The 15,992-nt window shown below is 59.0% G+C and overlaps 1 protein-coding gene across 4 annotated transcripts in view; it reads left to right on the top strand.

The window, feature by feature from the left end:
- CTDP1 (CTD phosphatase subunit 1) overlaps window positions 1-15,992 on the top strand; it is a 97,697-nt gene that overhangs the window by 21,568 nt on the left and 60,137 nt on the right. For all 4 annotated transcript variants that reach the window (XM_067015091.1, XM_067015089.1, XM_067015092.1 and 1 more), the window contains one exon: window positions 8,039-8,201. In XM_067015091.1, the coding sequence (XP_066871192.1) occupies window positions 8,039-8,201 (163 nt within the window). The remainder of the gene's footprint in view (window positions 1-8,038; window positions 8,202-15,992) is intronic.

The raw sequence follows: 15,992 nt of genomic DNA, 5'->3' as shown, positions 1-15,992 counted from the left end.
GAAAATAAGGTCATCTAAGTAAGAGAAGCTAGGCATTGAGCACGACTCTGGCTGTGCACGTGTGGGTGGAACTGGGTGGGTGCGGGGCGTCAGGCGTCGGGCCGCAGGGAGCAAGGGTGAGGCTGGCGGCTGGTGGCCCTCCTGCAGCGGCCGCGCCTTCTCCGGTGGGGAGGCTCCGTCCGTTGGGCTTCGGAGGCCTGCTTATGTTTTAAGCAACAGAAAGCATGGCTGTTGGTGGCATCCTGGGAGGAGGTGGTGACGCCAAGCTCAGGGAAGCCACTGCTGTGAGCGGGGGCCCGGGCTGGCGGCCACTGTCACGGACCGAGGGGAGCGCAGGGAAGACCCGCACCAAGACAAAAGCCCGCGTGGGCTCGGGGCCCCGGCTGCCCGTGTGGCGAGGGCGGGGCGGTGCCCGGGGTGGCTGCGTCGCCCGCCCTGCCTGGGCTTGGGAAGGTTTCCCAAGAAGGCTGGCTGCGCCTGACGCGGGGGCGCCCACAGTGAGCTGGCCGCCCACCCGCAGCGCCTCCCGACTGGACTCGGAACCTGCAGGCAGCGGAAACGCCGAGGGCTCAGGCGCGGTGCGGGGGGAGGTGCAGTTGATGGGTAGGTGTCTTGAGGCCCCTCCGAGCGTCTAGCCCTGCGCTTTGCGGGGTGCTAGGGCCACGCCCTTCTGGCTCGCGGGGGAGGGTGTATAAATGGTGCTGGGAGGTGGGTGGTGATGGGCATCTCCACGAGCAGCTCCTTCGGGAAGTACGCCCCGATGCTTCCTTGTTTCCCAGGTCACATCCGTGTGGCCACTGTTATGATCGGACACAGGGGCCCGAGAGCAGCGGGGAGGTGCGAAGCGCCCATGCGCCTGTGCAGGGGCCCCTGCCCAGTAGGGGTGGACCTGGTAGGGGACGGGCCTGCGATGAGTCTAGAGTTTCCAACGCGGGTGAGAGGAGTCATGACACAGCCACAGAGATGAGAGCATTTCCGGTTTTCAGGAGGAGGTTCTGCGGTGTTAGTTCTTTGTTTGGCTCAGTCAACTTCCAGCCTTTCGCAGAGTTGACAAGCCTCCCTACGCTGCCTGGCGATGGTCGCTGCCTAGATTGGCTTAGATGGGCATCACGTGGAGTAAAACGACGTTATGGTCCCCGACACTTGAGATGAGGGAACACGAAGGATGGGCCGTACCAGCAGCAACCTGGGCCCCTCTTCAGAGAATCACATTTCACTGCCATCTCGCTGGTTGTGTGGTCGCGTTTCTGTTCCAGGGGGTGGTCTGTAGATTTGTAATTTGAGTCAGGAGCACATCGACAGGAAAGATGTGTGCGTTAAAATGGCACAGAAGTGCAACTTTACAGTAACAGTTATGTAATTTCAAGCATCACGAAGTCAATATTGTCCTGAGCTTTACCTGAGCTGTTCCTGGTTTTAGAATCTGCTTTCTTTTTTTTTTTTTTTTTTTTTTTTTTTTGCGGTACGCGGGCCTCTCGCTGCTGCAGCCTCTCCCGTTGCGGAGCACAGGCTCCGGACGCACAGGCCCAGCGGCCACGGCTCACGGGCCCAGCCGCTCCGCGGCACGTGGGATCCTCCCGGACCGGGGCACGAACCCATGTCCCCTGCATCAGCAGGCGGATTCTCAACCAACTGCGCCACCAGGGGAAGCCCTAGAATCTGCTTTCTTACCGCTGAAAATAAAATCACATATTGATTTATTTCTCTAACATGTAAAGAACAAAAGCACATTGTCTTAAACTGTTTGGAATGTTTAAAAATTAGGTACAAAAGTGGTTTTCCGGGCTTCCCTGGTGGTGCAGTGGTTGAGAGTCCGCCTGCCAGTGCAGGGGACGCGGGTTCGTGCCCCGGTCCGGGAAGATCCCACATGCCGCGGGGCGGCTGGGCCCGTGAGCCGTGGCCGCTGCGCCTGCGCGTCCGGAGCCTGTGCTCCGCAACGGGAGAGGCCACAGAGGTGAGAGGCTCGCGTACCACAAAAAAAAAAAAATGGTTTTCCAATTATTAAGCCCTGGTGGAAGACAGTAGCAGCAGGCTTGGGATTTCTCTGATGAGAGGAAGTGATTAAGTGCTGTCTGAACACAGACCCAAGGATGCGGGGAGAGTGCGTCTTTCTCGAGACGTACGACACTAATAATCAGGCGACAGATCACCACGTTTGTTCTCAGATGTGCAGAATGTACGTGAACAGCAGTAATTCAGTTCCAAGTGACATCACAGTGTTCCAGCTCTGCCCAACTTTTCTCTGGAAAACACACGCGTCGGGCTGTCGTTTATTCTAGTGACTTGACTTTGAGGAAATTTGTTCTTTTTTGAACTTGGAGGTGTGAATTTCACCAAGACATTAACTTTTTTGGTAATTATCAGACCGCCTAGGTACACAAAAGAGCGTTACTGTGACTCACTGAGTCTGCTGGCCGTGTAGGTTTTGTAGGGGCAGTGCTGCCACCCCCAGACCGGTGCCTGGTCCTGATGACGACGGTCACGGCGGGAGACCGCAGACGCGCCTTCTGGATAATGTCCGGCGCTCATTACACCCTTTCTCGCCTCGCTTGCAGGCGTGGGAAACTGCTGTTCTCCTGAAGTTGATGGATGTTGGTACAGCTTGTTGATAGTTCTGTGTTCAGAACTGATGAAAGGACCAGTTTGTATAAGAAAAAGGCAGAAGTGTGAGGAGACGGGCACCCGGCAGGCGCTTCCTTCCCACTTAGTTGGCTGTGGGGCCCCCAGACGCGTCTGTGCCTCACCCATCCACGCACCCACACCGCTGCGCCCTTGAGCCCTGGGCCCCCGGCCCTGCACCGGCCACCCCGCCGGGCCGCTCGGCCCTTGGCCGGTCCTGCTTCCTGGAGTGGCCCCTCACCCGCCGTGTGCAGAGGGCAGGAGCAGGGCCCCTCCCCGGGGTGGCGTCTCGGCGGTGTGCTGAGCCCGGAACCCCACAGACCCTAGCGTGACAGGAGCTGTCAGTCGTTCCTTCGTTCCTCGTGCCCGTCTGGGAGTTGTAAGTCTCTCTAGTTCCTGCTTTGCCCTTCTGGTTCTGGGCTAGGGTGCGGGCCCAGCGCGGGGCTTGGAGTCGGAGGTCCCTGGGGCGCGCGGGGCGGAGCCCCCCCCACGGGATTTCCGCACATGGAGTGCTGTCAGGGTGCGGACCTCGGAGCTGAGGGCCGTTGCTGGGCACCGTCCATCCCATGCAGCTTCAGTTCAGAGCCCCCGGGCTAGGGCCCGTGCGACAGGCGTGGCTCCAGGGGTCACTGAGCCTAAACTGGGCTTCCCGCAGGCGACGGCCTCAGGGGTGTGTCTGAGGGTGAGAGGTGTGGGGCGGGGGCAGCACCCCTCACGGAGACAGCGGGCCGCGAGCGGCCCCGGGCTCCCGGGCATCACGCACCGCAACGTATCAGCGTCTGCAGCGACGAACTCCTTTTCATTCACCCGTTGTTTGTTGTGCGCTATAAGTTGTGAGCATTTGGTTTTCTTAAGTAAAGGTTTTATTTTGAGGCGATCGTAGGCTCACAGGCAGTTGTCGGAAATAACAGAGATCCCAGGGACCGTTGGCCCGCTTTCCCCGTCGGCGTCATCTCACAGACCTGCAGCCGGTCTCGAGCCGGGACGCCGCCACTGGCCTGGTCCGCCCGCAGCATGCATCTCCACCAGGGCCCCCCGGCCCATCTCCAGCTCTCCCAGCCCCACCCGTGAGCCTAGCCCGGCCACCACGGGTCTGTCTCCGAGCCTGTCCTCCGTCACCCCGAGAACACGGGGTAAGTGGAGTCACGCTGTGTGCAGCTCCGCTCAGCACAGTCCCTGGAGATTGTGCCCCGGTGTGGCCGTGGCCGCTGCTGAGGAGTGGTCCGTGGGAAGAGGTACCGCGGCTTCTGGGGTGTTCACCCGCCAGAGGTCATCTGGGACGTGTCCAGCTCTGGAATGTTGCTGGTACGGCCGCTGCTGTTATGGACGTCCGTGTATGTCTCTGTCTCTCCTGAATGCGTGCCCAGGAGGGGGACTGCTGAGTTGTACAGCGAGTGTGTTTCGTTTTACAGGAAGCCGTCCACTTTTTTCTGCAGTGGTGGTACTTTTTACGTCCCCACCAGCAGGTGGGGGACACGGTTTCTCTGCCCCTGGTGCCCCCGTTTCCACTTGAGCCGCCCCGAGGCCGTGGGCCGTGTGGTTTCGTGCTCCCCCTTTCTCGCGGCCCTCTGCCTCTGCGGAGTCTCCGCAGCGACCCGTCCCGTCGCCTGCCCGTGCGCTCGAGGCGCTCAGGGTGCCTCGGGTCCTTGTCCTTCGTCCGTCGCGAGCCTTGTGGAAGCTTCCCGTGCTCTGGGGATGCCTGCCACCTTCTTAACAGAGTCGTCGGCAGAACAGACGTTTCTCGTCTGGGGGGGCGTCTCTGACTGGCCGTCTTCCCGCGGGTCGCGCTTCGGTGACAAGTCTGCGGACCCTGCCTGGCCTGGATCCTGGTCGTTTCACGTGTCGTGTTTTAGTCCGTGGCCCGTCTCGAGTGAGTCCGGGCCTAACGCGAGAGGTCTGAGGGCCGGGCCGCTCGTGGGCTCTCTGTCTCTTCCAGCGGCCGGTGGCATCTTTGCCTTTTCCTTAGTCTGAGGGTGAAAAGGTTGAGCCCCTCACCGTCGCGTGTGGTGTCGGCTGCGAGTTTCGGTAGCCGCCCTCGTCGCATTCCCGTCCTCCCTGGGTTTCACCCTGAATGGGTGTTGAATTTCTTCATCGCTTTATCTGTGTTGACCTCAAGCTCACGCAGTTTTTCTCCTTTGGCCTGTTATTTGAGTCGTATTTCCCTTGTAACTGGAGCAGCTTTTCTCTCACTGCTTTCAAGATTTGTTTTTCCTTGTCTTGAATTGCAAATTTGATGGTGATGTGTCTTAATATGGATGTGGGCGTTTATCCTGTTCTGGATTCACTTAAGAGTCTCGAATCTGAAAGTTTCACGTCTTTTTTGCCAAACTTGGAGCATTTGTTTCCGGCCATTATTCTTCAAGTATTTTTTCAGCTCCGCGTGTTTCTCCTCTCCTTCTGGGGCGCCAGCGACATGAACGTGGACTCTCCCTGTCGTCACGTGGGCCTGAGGCTGTGTGCGTTTTTCCTCTTCAGTCGGCTTCCTGCCGTTTACGTGGAGTACTTTCTAGGGTGTCTTCAGATTCAGATTTCCTTCTCTCTGTCCCCTGCGTCGCGATACTGAGCCCACCCAATGCATGTTTTTGTTTGTTTCCGCTTCTAAGATTTCCATTTGGTTCTTCTTTTTATCCTCTGTTTCGTTCCTGAGGCTCTTTGTTTTTTCCATTTATATCAAGTGTGCTTGTAATTGCTTGTTGAAGCATTTCTTTTTATTGCGGATACTTTGGAATCTTTGTCAGACAATTCTGTCATTTCTGCCACCTCAGTTGACGTCTCCTGATGGTCTTTTTTCAGTCACTTGGAGATCCTCCTGGCTCTTGGTGTGACAGGTGGTTTTCAGTTGAAACCTGGGGACAGGTCTCTCTCTGAGAGTCTGGACCTTGCTGGAACCTTCTGTTTAGCTGGCTTTCGCAGGCTGTGCTCCCGCAGCAGAAGTTATAAGGCACCTCCTCACCACTGCCGGGCAGGGGCAAAAAAAGTCCAGGGTCCCCGCTCGGCCTCCGCTGACGCCAGCCTGGGGGTCACTGTTTCTGCCGGGCAGCCTTGGCACGGGGTCCACGACAGTCTGACGCCTCCCGCTTTTTGCAGGTGGGTGGGCTCCACTGACACTGCAGGGCGTCACGGACCTGCTTAGAAAATGTAGACCTAGGATCTCGGACCAGGCAGGGTCCGCACACTTGACAGCGGAAGCATGACTCATAGAAAGAAAACGGATCGGGAGCTTCCTCCAAGCGAGAAACCTCTGCTCTGCCAGCGACCCTGCCGCCACCTCTGTGACCGCTGCCTGGGAGGAGGGCCCGGCCCCCACGCAGTGGGGCGAGGCGAGGCGAGGCGAGGCGAGGCAGCAGGCGGGGTTGCTCTCGGGTCCTGGTCCTGTCCCGGAGGCTGCGGCCGCTCCTGAGCCGGGCCTGCCCGTGGGTGTGTCCAGTTGCCGGTTCCCCGGATGAGGAGCAGGAAGCCAGAGAAGCCACCGCGGGACCTGGGGCTCGGGCTGTGCGTGCGGAGCCCGTTCAGAAGCCACAGGGAATCCGCGCGATTGCGTCTCGCAGTGACGTTCCCGTCGGGGGGAGACGTGCGAGCGGGTGGCAGCGGGCTGCGAGCTAGCCCTCCGGCCGTCGGTCCTGGGGGCTTCGTAGACTGGTGTTCACCAGGTTAGAAAGCAAAACCGAGGCTCCTTTAAAGTACTCGCTTTCCCTTCATCTCAAAAGAGCGATAAACCACCGCACAGTAACACTGTTTTAACCAAGAGTGGCTCTTCTCCAAATCGAAAAGAAATGTGATGAGAAGGGCGGCTCGTCTGCATTTCTGCAAATCTCTCTGGCTTAGTGGAGGACGGGGTTCCCACCTGCCTCCTGGTCTGCCTGGTGTGACACCGGAGGGAGTTCTGGCCTCGCCCGGTGTGTCTCTGGAAGAGGGAGGATCTTGCGAATGCCCCGAGGGGGTTCTCAGGAGCCCCCAGCGCGGTGGCCGATTTTCAGCGTCTTCCACATGGAAGAACATCCTGCCTTTCCAGGTGCTTGTGCGCAGCTCAGGCTGAGCCCACACCCCGCGGCCTTGAGGACCAGTCGGCCCCCGGGCCCATGAGCCTGACGTGGGGGGTGCACGTGTTCTCACCTTCCCCGTTCCGGGGGTCTGAAGGGAGGCTGTGCTAGTAAAAAGGTACTTCTGTCGTTTTCCATATTCGTAAGAGGAGTTCTGGGTGGTGGGGTGGCGGTGAGTGGGTGTGGGCCGAAGTGCAGCCTGGTGCCCAGGTCAGAAGACAGGACAGGAAGCTCTGAAGCCGCATGAATACCTGGAGGCGGGCAAGGTGGGCGGGCCGCCGAGAGGCTGGGGACAGAGTGGGACTTCGGAAGAAGCAGGCTCGGCCGTTTCTAGAGGGCCCTTCGTGCTTCTGGGCCAGAGGTCTTAACCACGTCAGATAGCGTGTGGTTAGCCCGGTACCGTTGCTTCCTTTCAGTTTTGTGACTCAGACTTACTACCACCGTTTTTCTTCAGAGTAACAAGGTTTTGCTGCGTCGTCTTCAGTTTCCTGGTGGCCGTGAGGTGCCCACGGCCAGCTCCAGAGGAAGGCACGGCCGCCCGCTTCACGAAGCCCCTTAAGTTCTGAGGCCGTCACGGGCAGTGACCCGTGCTGGGGGCCGGACACGGGATGAGAGCGTTTGCGGGGGGACGGGTGCTCTGGGGTCGCTTCCAGGTGGAACGGAGAGGGTAGCTCAGAGGACAGTCACTGTCACGCCAGCCTGGGCTCGGCTCCAGGACAGAAGCATTCTGGGAACAGAAGAGTGGCTCCTCACGCAGTGTTGATATTTAGTAGTTTAATAAAACCACCCGCGTGACCCCGAATGTTCCTGTCCTCTGTGGATGGGTGGGCTTTCACTTTAACCCAGGGCACTCTGGGTCTTAAACTCACCATCCCGTTATTTCTACTCTTGTAGCCTGGATGATATAGAAATGGTTTGTTTCTTGAAATCTTAAGGCTGCTGGATCTTGCCTTGAGGATAAATTGCACTCCGGCTGCTTTCTGGGCAAGTGTGCACCGTCTCTCTCCACCTTTGCCCTTTGTTCTCAAATGAGTCCGGCCAGGCGGATGCTCTGGACGGTGCGGTTCGTTGATGGGAGGAGCTAAGTGTTCACTTTTAGCTGGAAGAAGGGCGGGCCTGACTGGCCCACAGCCTGGCTGGACTAGCAGGGATTTGGTTTCGTAAACAAACCCATATCAAGCCTGACGAGACAGCGTGTGTGTGTGCGCGCGCGCGTGTGTGTGTGTGCGCGCGCGCGCGCGCGTGTGTGTGTGTGTGTGTGTGTGTGTGTGTGTGTGTGTGTGTGTTTACCTATCCCGAGAGTCGGGAATCTGATTCAGGGCTGGAAAGGTGACTTCAGACCGACTTGCCTCACATGGGGCCTGTGAAATTCCTTTCAGAGCCGTGCAGCCGCATCACCAGCAGATGTTTGGCGAAGACTTGCCAGCTAACCAAGATGGCGAGCAGCCCGGTCCTTCCAGAAGGAAGCGCCAGCCCAGCATGTCGGAGACTATGCCGCTGTACACGCTGTGTAAGGAGGACTTAGAGAGCATGGACAAAGAGGTGAGCCCCGGCCGCGCGGCAGCACGCCTCGCGCGTGGCCTCAGCCGGGCCTTCTGGTCGCCACGGGGCGCGTGGGAGAGGAGGTGACGACAGCAGGAAGTAACCGCTTGCTGTGTTGGCAACATAGAAGGCAGGTTTCTGCTCCCACCGATGGGCCTGACCTCCTCCTTCCACCCCGGGGCCCACAGCGATGTCTGGCGTTGTCGCTCATAAGGGGGCTCCTGGCGTCGAGTGGGTGGGCGCCAGGGGAGCCGCCGAGCAGCCTGCAGTGCCCGGGCGGCCCCCGCGTCCTCGGGGCCCAGGTCGAGACACCCTCTGCCCTGTCAGGTTGCACGTAGGTTTTGAAACACACCCAGATCTGACTGGGAGTCGGCTGTCCCACCACTAACAGGTTTCAGGCAGCGTGGGTAGAAGTAGTGTTTTTTTCCCAAGTGCTTAATTGTGGGAATAATGACAGTAGGACCCAGAATCCCTTTTGAAGTGAAGATTAAATACAGAGGGGCTCCTCCTTAGGAGCAGAGCAAAACTACAGGTAATTTTGCAAGTCCGCTGTTTGTCTGTGGCCCACGAGGGAAGCAGCGGGAGTGGCCGCCAGCCGCCCCGCGTCCCTCTCGCCCTGTGTCCCGTGCCGCCGCAGGGCCTGTGTGCCCCTCGTCCGTCCTAGGCCAGGCCCCTCAGAGGAGGCCCCCACCGGTGGAAGGTGGCCTGGGCAGCGTGGCTCTGGGGCTGCTGTTCTGCGCAGGCACCGTCGCGGACACCGCACCTCACGTCCCGCTAAACGGAGCCGGGCCTGGATCAGGACCCGCGCTTCTCCGGCTCCCGGGTCTGCGTCTTAGAGGCAGGCAGCCCCCGCGGCCACTCGTACTGCACAGACAGCGGTCGTCCTCGGACCGTCGCGGATGCCAGGGAGGGCCCTGAGGACAGAGATGCGTTTCAGCTCGCTTCCGGCAGCAGCAGGAAAATGTCATGTTCAGTATAGAATCCTACCAGCAAGTCAGACCATCGCCTTCAGACGATAATTTATCCCGTGACTCTTAAACCTGCTTTCAGATGTGCCGCATTTCTCTATTTGCCGTTTCCTGCCTTTCTGAGCATTTAGCCAGCACACTGCTGGGGTTTGTTCATAAAAATGTTTTCTTCTAGAAAAAGCTTTTTAGCCGTAAGCCTGTCTTCTTGATCAAGGATGTTGGTTGTTCTACGTGAGGGACGCTCCCTGCTAGGGCTTGGCGGGGGACAGCTGGACACTCGCTTCTCTCCTCCTGCTGCCCTCTCGCCCCGGTCTTCCCAGGTGGACGGGGTGGGTTCGCTGCTGGACCCCTGCAGAGACATGGTTCCATTGGTCAAGCAGTGGCGACGATTTTGCTGCTTGTTTGTTGCACATCAAAGGGTGTCGAAATCTCAACATGAAATAAGTGTTAAATACACTTCCCGTCACTCTGAAACCTGACTTTTCTTTCAGAAATGAAAATTAGCCTTAAAACCTTAGTTTTGGCTCTTCAGGAAGAAAGGTTTTGAAGGAGAGAGAAATCCTGGACTTGGGATTCCAGCAGACGTGGCTGTTGTTTTATAAATGAGGGAACCAGGGGTTGGTGTCCAGCAGTGCTCAGGGGGTCCTGCTCGATTCCCGGTGACATCTGGGCCCCAGAGAGACCGCTCGGTCAGTGCCGGGCACCAGATGACCAGGGGAGCGGGCGCCCGGCTCTCCATCTTCCCTGCGTGGCAGGGCGGGGGCCGTGTGGGGCTTTAGGATTTGAGGCTGGACAGAGCTGGGCAGAGACCGTGTCCACCCCCCTGCAGCTCTGCCCAGAGAAGGCCAGGCTGTGGTCCCCAGGGCCGCACGAAGGGCGGGAGGTCCCCGTGGAGCCGCGGCAAGCGGCTGAGGCCAGAGAGGTGTTCCCTCTCCTTAAAGTTCAGGGAAACAGGACTACTGAAGAGGGTGCTGCCTGTGTGCTCGTCTGGGCGGTGGCTCTGAGCCTGTTGTAGTTGTAGTTTACTCCACCAGAGGGGGCTCTTCAGATGGGCCCGGACTGGCAGCGACAGGTGCTTGCTTGTCTGCTCTACACTTTGAGGACCACGTCTGGGGGCTCCACAGCCAGGGCGTCCCAAGCACAGATGCCTCCCCAGCCCCCAGCCGCCCGGAACCCTTCGTTTCCAGGTCAGCTCTCACCAAAAGGCACATCTCACCAGCACCAAGGTGTTCTGTACTCGCAGCCTGCACCTAAACCTGATTAGGAATGCCGCTGTCCTTGTAACACGCCACGTGCAGGCTGGCGTTTCAGATGAGCACCTTTGCAGACCCAGAATCTGAGCAGAACCTCCTCGTTGCTGTTTTCAAAGAAGCAAAAGTATACGCACATCTGGTGTGGTCACTGCTGTCTTTGTCTTGTTGATGCCAGAGGGTTGTATTTGGGTATTGTGGTTCACGTGAAGAAGCTGTTTGCTGAGTAGAGGCTCAGCAACTCCCCCTCTGCCGTGGTTCAGGAGGAAGCGGTGAGGGTGTGGCCTCTATGCGTGCAGCCCTCGTGCAGACTTTGGGCAGCAGTTCCCTTTCGGCACCGCAGCAGCCTCTGTCGAGGAGGAGATTGTTGACTTTATTTGACAGTTTGGGGGCATATGCTCTGTCTCCGTTGACATGTACGTCTGTTTGGACTGGCGAGCACCACTCGTCAGCACAGCGAGGAAACCCTGTCTCCTGTCCCGTCTGTGGACGTCAACACGTTTCACTGGAGAAATTGAGGCCTCGGGCACAGGTTTCCTTTCTGGTGGGTTAAAGCCTTTGATACGCAGTAACCAACGTGTCCGAAGGCGGCCCCTTGACCCCGAGAGAGCGCCGCTGCACACGGGCGTGGCAGCTTCAGCCTGCTGCCCTCACTACCGTGCTCCATTTTGCCGCGCGTGTCGCGGGGCTGTTGCCCCAGGGAGATCTGCAGAGTTGCTTATCCCACCCCTGACAGCGGGTCCACTGTGTGCTGGCGGCAAACGCTGTCTTGTGAGGATTGTGTTCTGATTAAGATAGGCACATTTTCCACGAGCTTCGAAACGTTCAGAAGAAGCCAGGTGATCCCAGAAGCTACTTGAAGACCCAGCTTCAGGGAGTTGGAGGCTGGAGCAGGCGTGATCCGGCAGCGTTTGAGTTTGTGTTCAAACGTCAGGGCCGTTAGCGCATTCGTGATTCTTTGCGCAAATGATGATGATTCTTAGGATTGATGTGGTCTTCCATTCTGCGTGGTTGCCATAAAGCTGTCATCTCCCAGAGGCGGTGGCGTCTTCTCACAGCATGTTTTTGCTGGTGATCAGTTCTGTCAGCATTTGTTTTTGTTCCTAGCAGATGCACAAGAAAAGCGTGGCAAGTTCTCGTGGCGCCTGCCGTGCGGCGTCTGCTCGGCTGGAGGTGCGCAGTTAGCACGATGCACAAGCGGCGCACGCGTCGGTGGGGGGGGGGGGGCAGATGTGCGCGCGTGTGGGCGGCGCCCGTGTGGCCCCGCCCCCCGGCCAGTGCAGGGTTGGACTCTTCCTCTGGCGCGCTTGACGCGGCCGCATCTCATGCCTGCCGGTGCGCTGAGCGCACGGCACACCTCCCTCCTCTGCCGCCTTCCTGCGCTCCTCGCGCTCTGCGGTGGCCCGCGTGCGCGTGCGCGTGTCCCTGTGCTGCCTTGGCTTCCCACTCCGTTTCTGCTCCTCCCACTTTTTCTGTCTTTGACTGTTTGTTAGAAGTCGATCCCAGTCGTGCTGGGTGTGGGGCGGACAGCGCTGCAAAGGCGTGAAACTCACGTCGCAGTCCACGGCCGGCAGGACAGAACTTTCCATCTTAGCCTGACTGGGCTGGTCACCTGCTAAGACACAAGACCCTGTTCTCCAGAGCTTCTACCAGGACAGAATATTCAGGACGTCCAGCACACCATTTAACAGTTACTCAACACGTGAACACAGGAACGGGCGATTCCCGAGAGAGTGACAGCAGGCGCCTACCCGGATAGCCCAGGCGTTGGGGCCATCAGACCAGCACTACAGCAGTGGGCGTAGCCGTGGCCGTGGCCATTGGGAGAGGCACGGCCTTGAAGAGTGCAGACCACGAAGAAGAACCACGTGGAAACATCAGGACTGGACCCGCGCTCAGGCAGATGCCCTGAAATTCACCAGGAGGAGCCCTGGTGACGGGAGTGTCGAGGAAAGATTAAGTGACCTTGAAGACAGGGCTTTAGTAGCCACTCTGAGGAACGACAGGAGACCAGATCGGGCAGGGGAGTCAGAGTCTCAGGGACGCCGGGGTCAAGTCAGAAGTTGAATGTTTGTGTCGTCCAAGCTGATGAGAGGGAGAGATCAGTGCAGAAAAAATACTTGGGGAGATAACGGCTGAAAATCTCAAATTTGGCGGCATACTTAAATTTACTGCCTTTGATGGCATAAACTAGTTTGGCCAGTTGTGGAATTTCTTCCAAGGTGGTCACGACGTCCAGGCTCCTTCTCCCCTGGGATGGAAGTAGGCTGTGGGAAAGGCCGGCCCAGCGGGACACAGATGGTCACGGGTTGGGGGTCGGGGTTGACGCCCGCTTGCCCTCCTCGCCCCGCGTGTGGGCTCACCTGAGCTGATGCGAGGCCAGAGCACGCGTTTCTCGGGTACCGGGTGGACTTACTGCGTGTTTTAGGAGCAGTACGTGTCTGCGGAGGTTTAACGGTTTGTTTTCACGACCACCTGACTCTTCTCCTCCTTTTGTCTTCGGCCCTTTTGCTTGGCCGGCTCTCCCTGTGTTCCCGGGACTGTATCCGAGCCTGAGGCGGGACGGGCGCCCCCGGGCTCCCAAGTCAGCGTGTCTTTTACTGCCGTGCTGGGCCGCCTGGGTGTCAGCAGGGGGCGGCCCCGCAGTCGCTGTCGTGGGCTCCAGGCGTTTCGAGGTGCCGCACGCTGGGCTTTAGGAGAAATACTTGAGATCGAAGGAAACCCACGCACGGAAACACCCCGTTAGTGTGCTGACAGAGAGGTAGAGGCACGTCCTAGCCCGGCTCTCGCTTCCCAGAGGGACTGTTCCGCAGACTCTGCTGGGCCGGCCCGTTGGGGGGCGGGTGCCGAGCGCGCGGGGGCCGTCGGGGGCAGATGGCTGCCCGAGGCCCGGCCACCGGGGCGCTTCCTGCGGAACGTGGGGCTCTGTGGGCCCCAGGAGAGCGTCCCCTCCACTGCCGCCGAGGGGACAGCAGACTCTGGTGGTGTCCCCCTGAAGCGTGAAGTCTGGACGAGGGTCGACCACGCGGGTATGTACACAGCTGCCTTCTGGTCCCCTTTTCCGCAGTACGGGAACGTCGTCGGAGAAAGTTAAGTTTAATAGGCCCAGTAGTGCTTTCGGTTTTATTTCGTGAGAATGCAGCATATTAAAGGAGAATGACCAGGACGTTTGTGCTTCTGGCCAAGAGGGAAGTACATTGGTGCTGGTCTAAAGCCCCTTCAGGTGGTGTCATTCCTACCTTACCGGAAGCGTTTCTGTGTCTTGGGATTCACGCACGTGGTCCTCGGAGGCGCGTCCTCTCCCCAGGCGGTGCTGCTGGCCGCGTAGGAGCTCCCTCACGCTCTGCGCACGGCCCTCGCTGCGCCAGGTCCCTCCCGCTGCAGGCGAGGTAGCAGAGTGGGGAGGAGGTGGTGCTGGGACGAGGGCTGGGACGAGGCCGTGTCCCCTCTGGCCGCTCCTGGCTGGACTTGGCTCTGTCTCCATTTCTTCTGCTTCTCACTTCCACGGCTCGGAAGCTGAGATGAGTTTTACTCACTCTTCGTGATCCGGCAGCTTCCAAGTCGACGGATGGAAACGTTCCCGAGAGCATTGACGTCATTCGTACTTTTGCTCTTTGAGAGATTTCAGTACTTGAGGAAAAAGTGAATTTTGCATTTCTCTTCACATGCCTGCTTTTAGCTTTTCCCTTAATTACGATTTTTAAGCATTTACGCGAGCGTTTTTAAAACAGCATTCACGAAGTCAGTGGTTCATTGCAGACGCCTGTTTCTCAGGAGGCGCCAGGTTGTCCTCCTGCGGAACGTTGTGTGAGGGAAGCGGCGGGGGGAGCCCCCCAGGCAGGGCTTCGACGGGACCAGACCTCCTGCCGGGTGAGCCCGCGCTGTCCGCCAGGCCTGGTGCTCGCGCCGCCGAGGCGCGAGCCCTTCGTGGGGGGCCCGGCACGCGGCCCAGGCTGGGGTCGCCCCGCGGTCTCTGAGCTGCTGGGATTGCGTGCTTCGGGCAGATTCTGAACGATTAGCTTCTTTTAGTTCTTTCTTTTCCCCTGCAAAGATGGGATGCGGAGTTAAAGACCTGAAGTATTTTCAGAGCAAAATTTGACAAGAGGAGGTTTGCTTATCAAAATGAAGTTAAGTCCAGCCAACCAAATATACCAGTGAAGTGTAAGTGCCAGTAACCTGTTAGAATTAATATAATTAGATGCTTTTTGTTAAGTGCCTATAGTTTAACCCGAGAGGATATATTAGTGTGAAGATGTTGTGACCCCTGACGATAAAGCCAACACTTTAACTGTCAATTAAAACGTTTCCGTGTTTTAACTTGTGAGGTCCCTGTGCACCGTCCCTCCCTAAAGTGCGTGTTGATAGATTTGAAATTGGATACAGTGGTTCAAAGACGTCAGCCTTGGCCTGAGCGCTCAGGGTGTGGCTGGTGGTCGCTGGTCAGAGTTGCTCTGTAGAGGGGGTGTCCCCCCCCCCCGCCCTGGAATTCAATCAGAGGGTTGAAACCGGTCTGTCCCATTTCCGGTGCCTTCCCTGGGGTGTCCCTGCCATCCACTGCGAGTCCACGACTCTCACAGGGAAGCAGGCCCAGTAGAGCCACGGAGAGCGGCGGGTGTGCAGGGCACACACCCAGGGGGGCGCTGCGGGCGTGGCCCTCCTGGGTTCTGGGCCCCACGGGAGCCTCCCTGACTCAGGGCTCCGTTAGAAGTGGGTGGTTTGCTGGAAGAAGTCAGAGTTCCCGTGAGTGAAGTCCACCTAACAGCCTTCCTTCCTTGGTGTGTTTTCTGAGCTTGATCAAGTAGCCATCCCGCCCCGTAGTTAAAGTTCAAAAAGCCCAAGAGCCCGCGTGGGCGCAGCCCTCGTCAGCCCCCGCAGGCCGCCCTCTGTCTCTCGTATGCCGCGCGGCCCTCGAGTGCTGGCTGTTAGCTGGGTTCCAGCCTTGCTGTGCTGGAGCCGCAGGGGGTCATCCCCTGAGCGTTTGGTGGACGGTCGCTCTTGCTCAGTTGACCAGGGGTGTGGCAGTGCCCACCTGGCTTTGCCCTGAGACCTGCGCCCCCAGCCGCAGCCAGTAGTCGAGAAACCCAGGGCGCGCACGGCCCCCGGGACTCCCCGACGCCAGACGCCGTCGTCAGTGGGAGGTCCCGGGTTGTCACATGTCCTTCTGACCAGCCGGCCGCCTGTCGGTTCCCACGCCCCTGCCGGGACGGCTGAGAACCTGGGAAGCGCCGAATCGGGCACGCGGTCGAGGCCTGACCGGCAGCAGGTGCAGGGCACACGGTGTGGTCGGGAGGGTCCCGGCCAGAAGCTCCCGAGCCCTGTGCCTTGGGGGTTCTCGGGAGGCTTCCTGGGGCCGGGGTGGGGCGGAAAGGTCCAGGCCGCTCATCCGCGGTCGCCTCGTTAGAGCAGAGGCGCTCCCTCGTCCGGGAGACCCCGGGGGTTGGGGAGCCCTGGCTGGGAGCGGGGGCCGAGCCCGATGAACAGACCTCTTGTCCTTCCGCCCACGTGAAGTGGCTTCACAGGTCAGACTTGTCAAGTCATGACCCCGCTCTGAGGCCACAAGATCGCAGTTACTC

Source organism: Kogia breviceps, chromosome 15 (genome assembly GCF_026419965.1).
Source record: "Kogia breviceps isolate mKogBre1 chromosome 15, mKogBre1 haplotype 1, whole genome shotgun sequence".
NCBI lineage: Eukaryota > Metazoa > Chordata > Mammalia > Artiodactyla > Physeteridae > Kogia > Kogia breviceps.
Note: the sequence above shows the minus strand (reverse complement) of the source record. Positions and strands in the feature narration are given on the sequence as shown.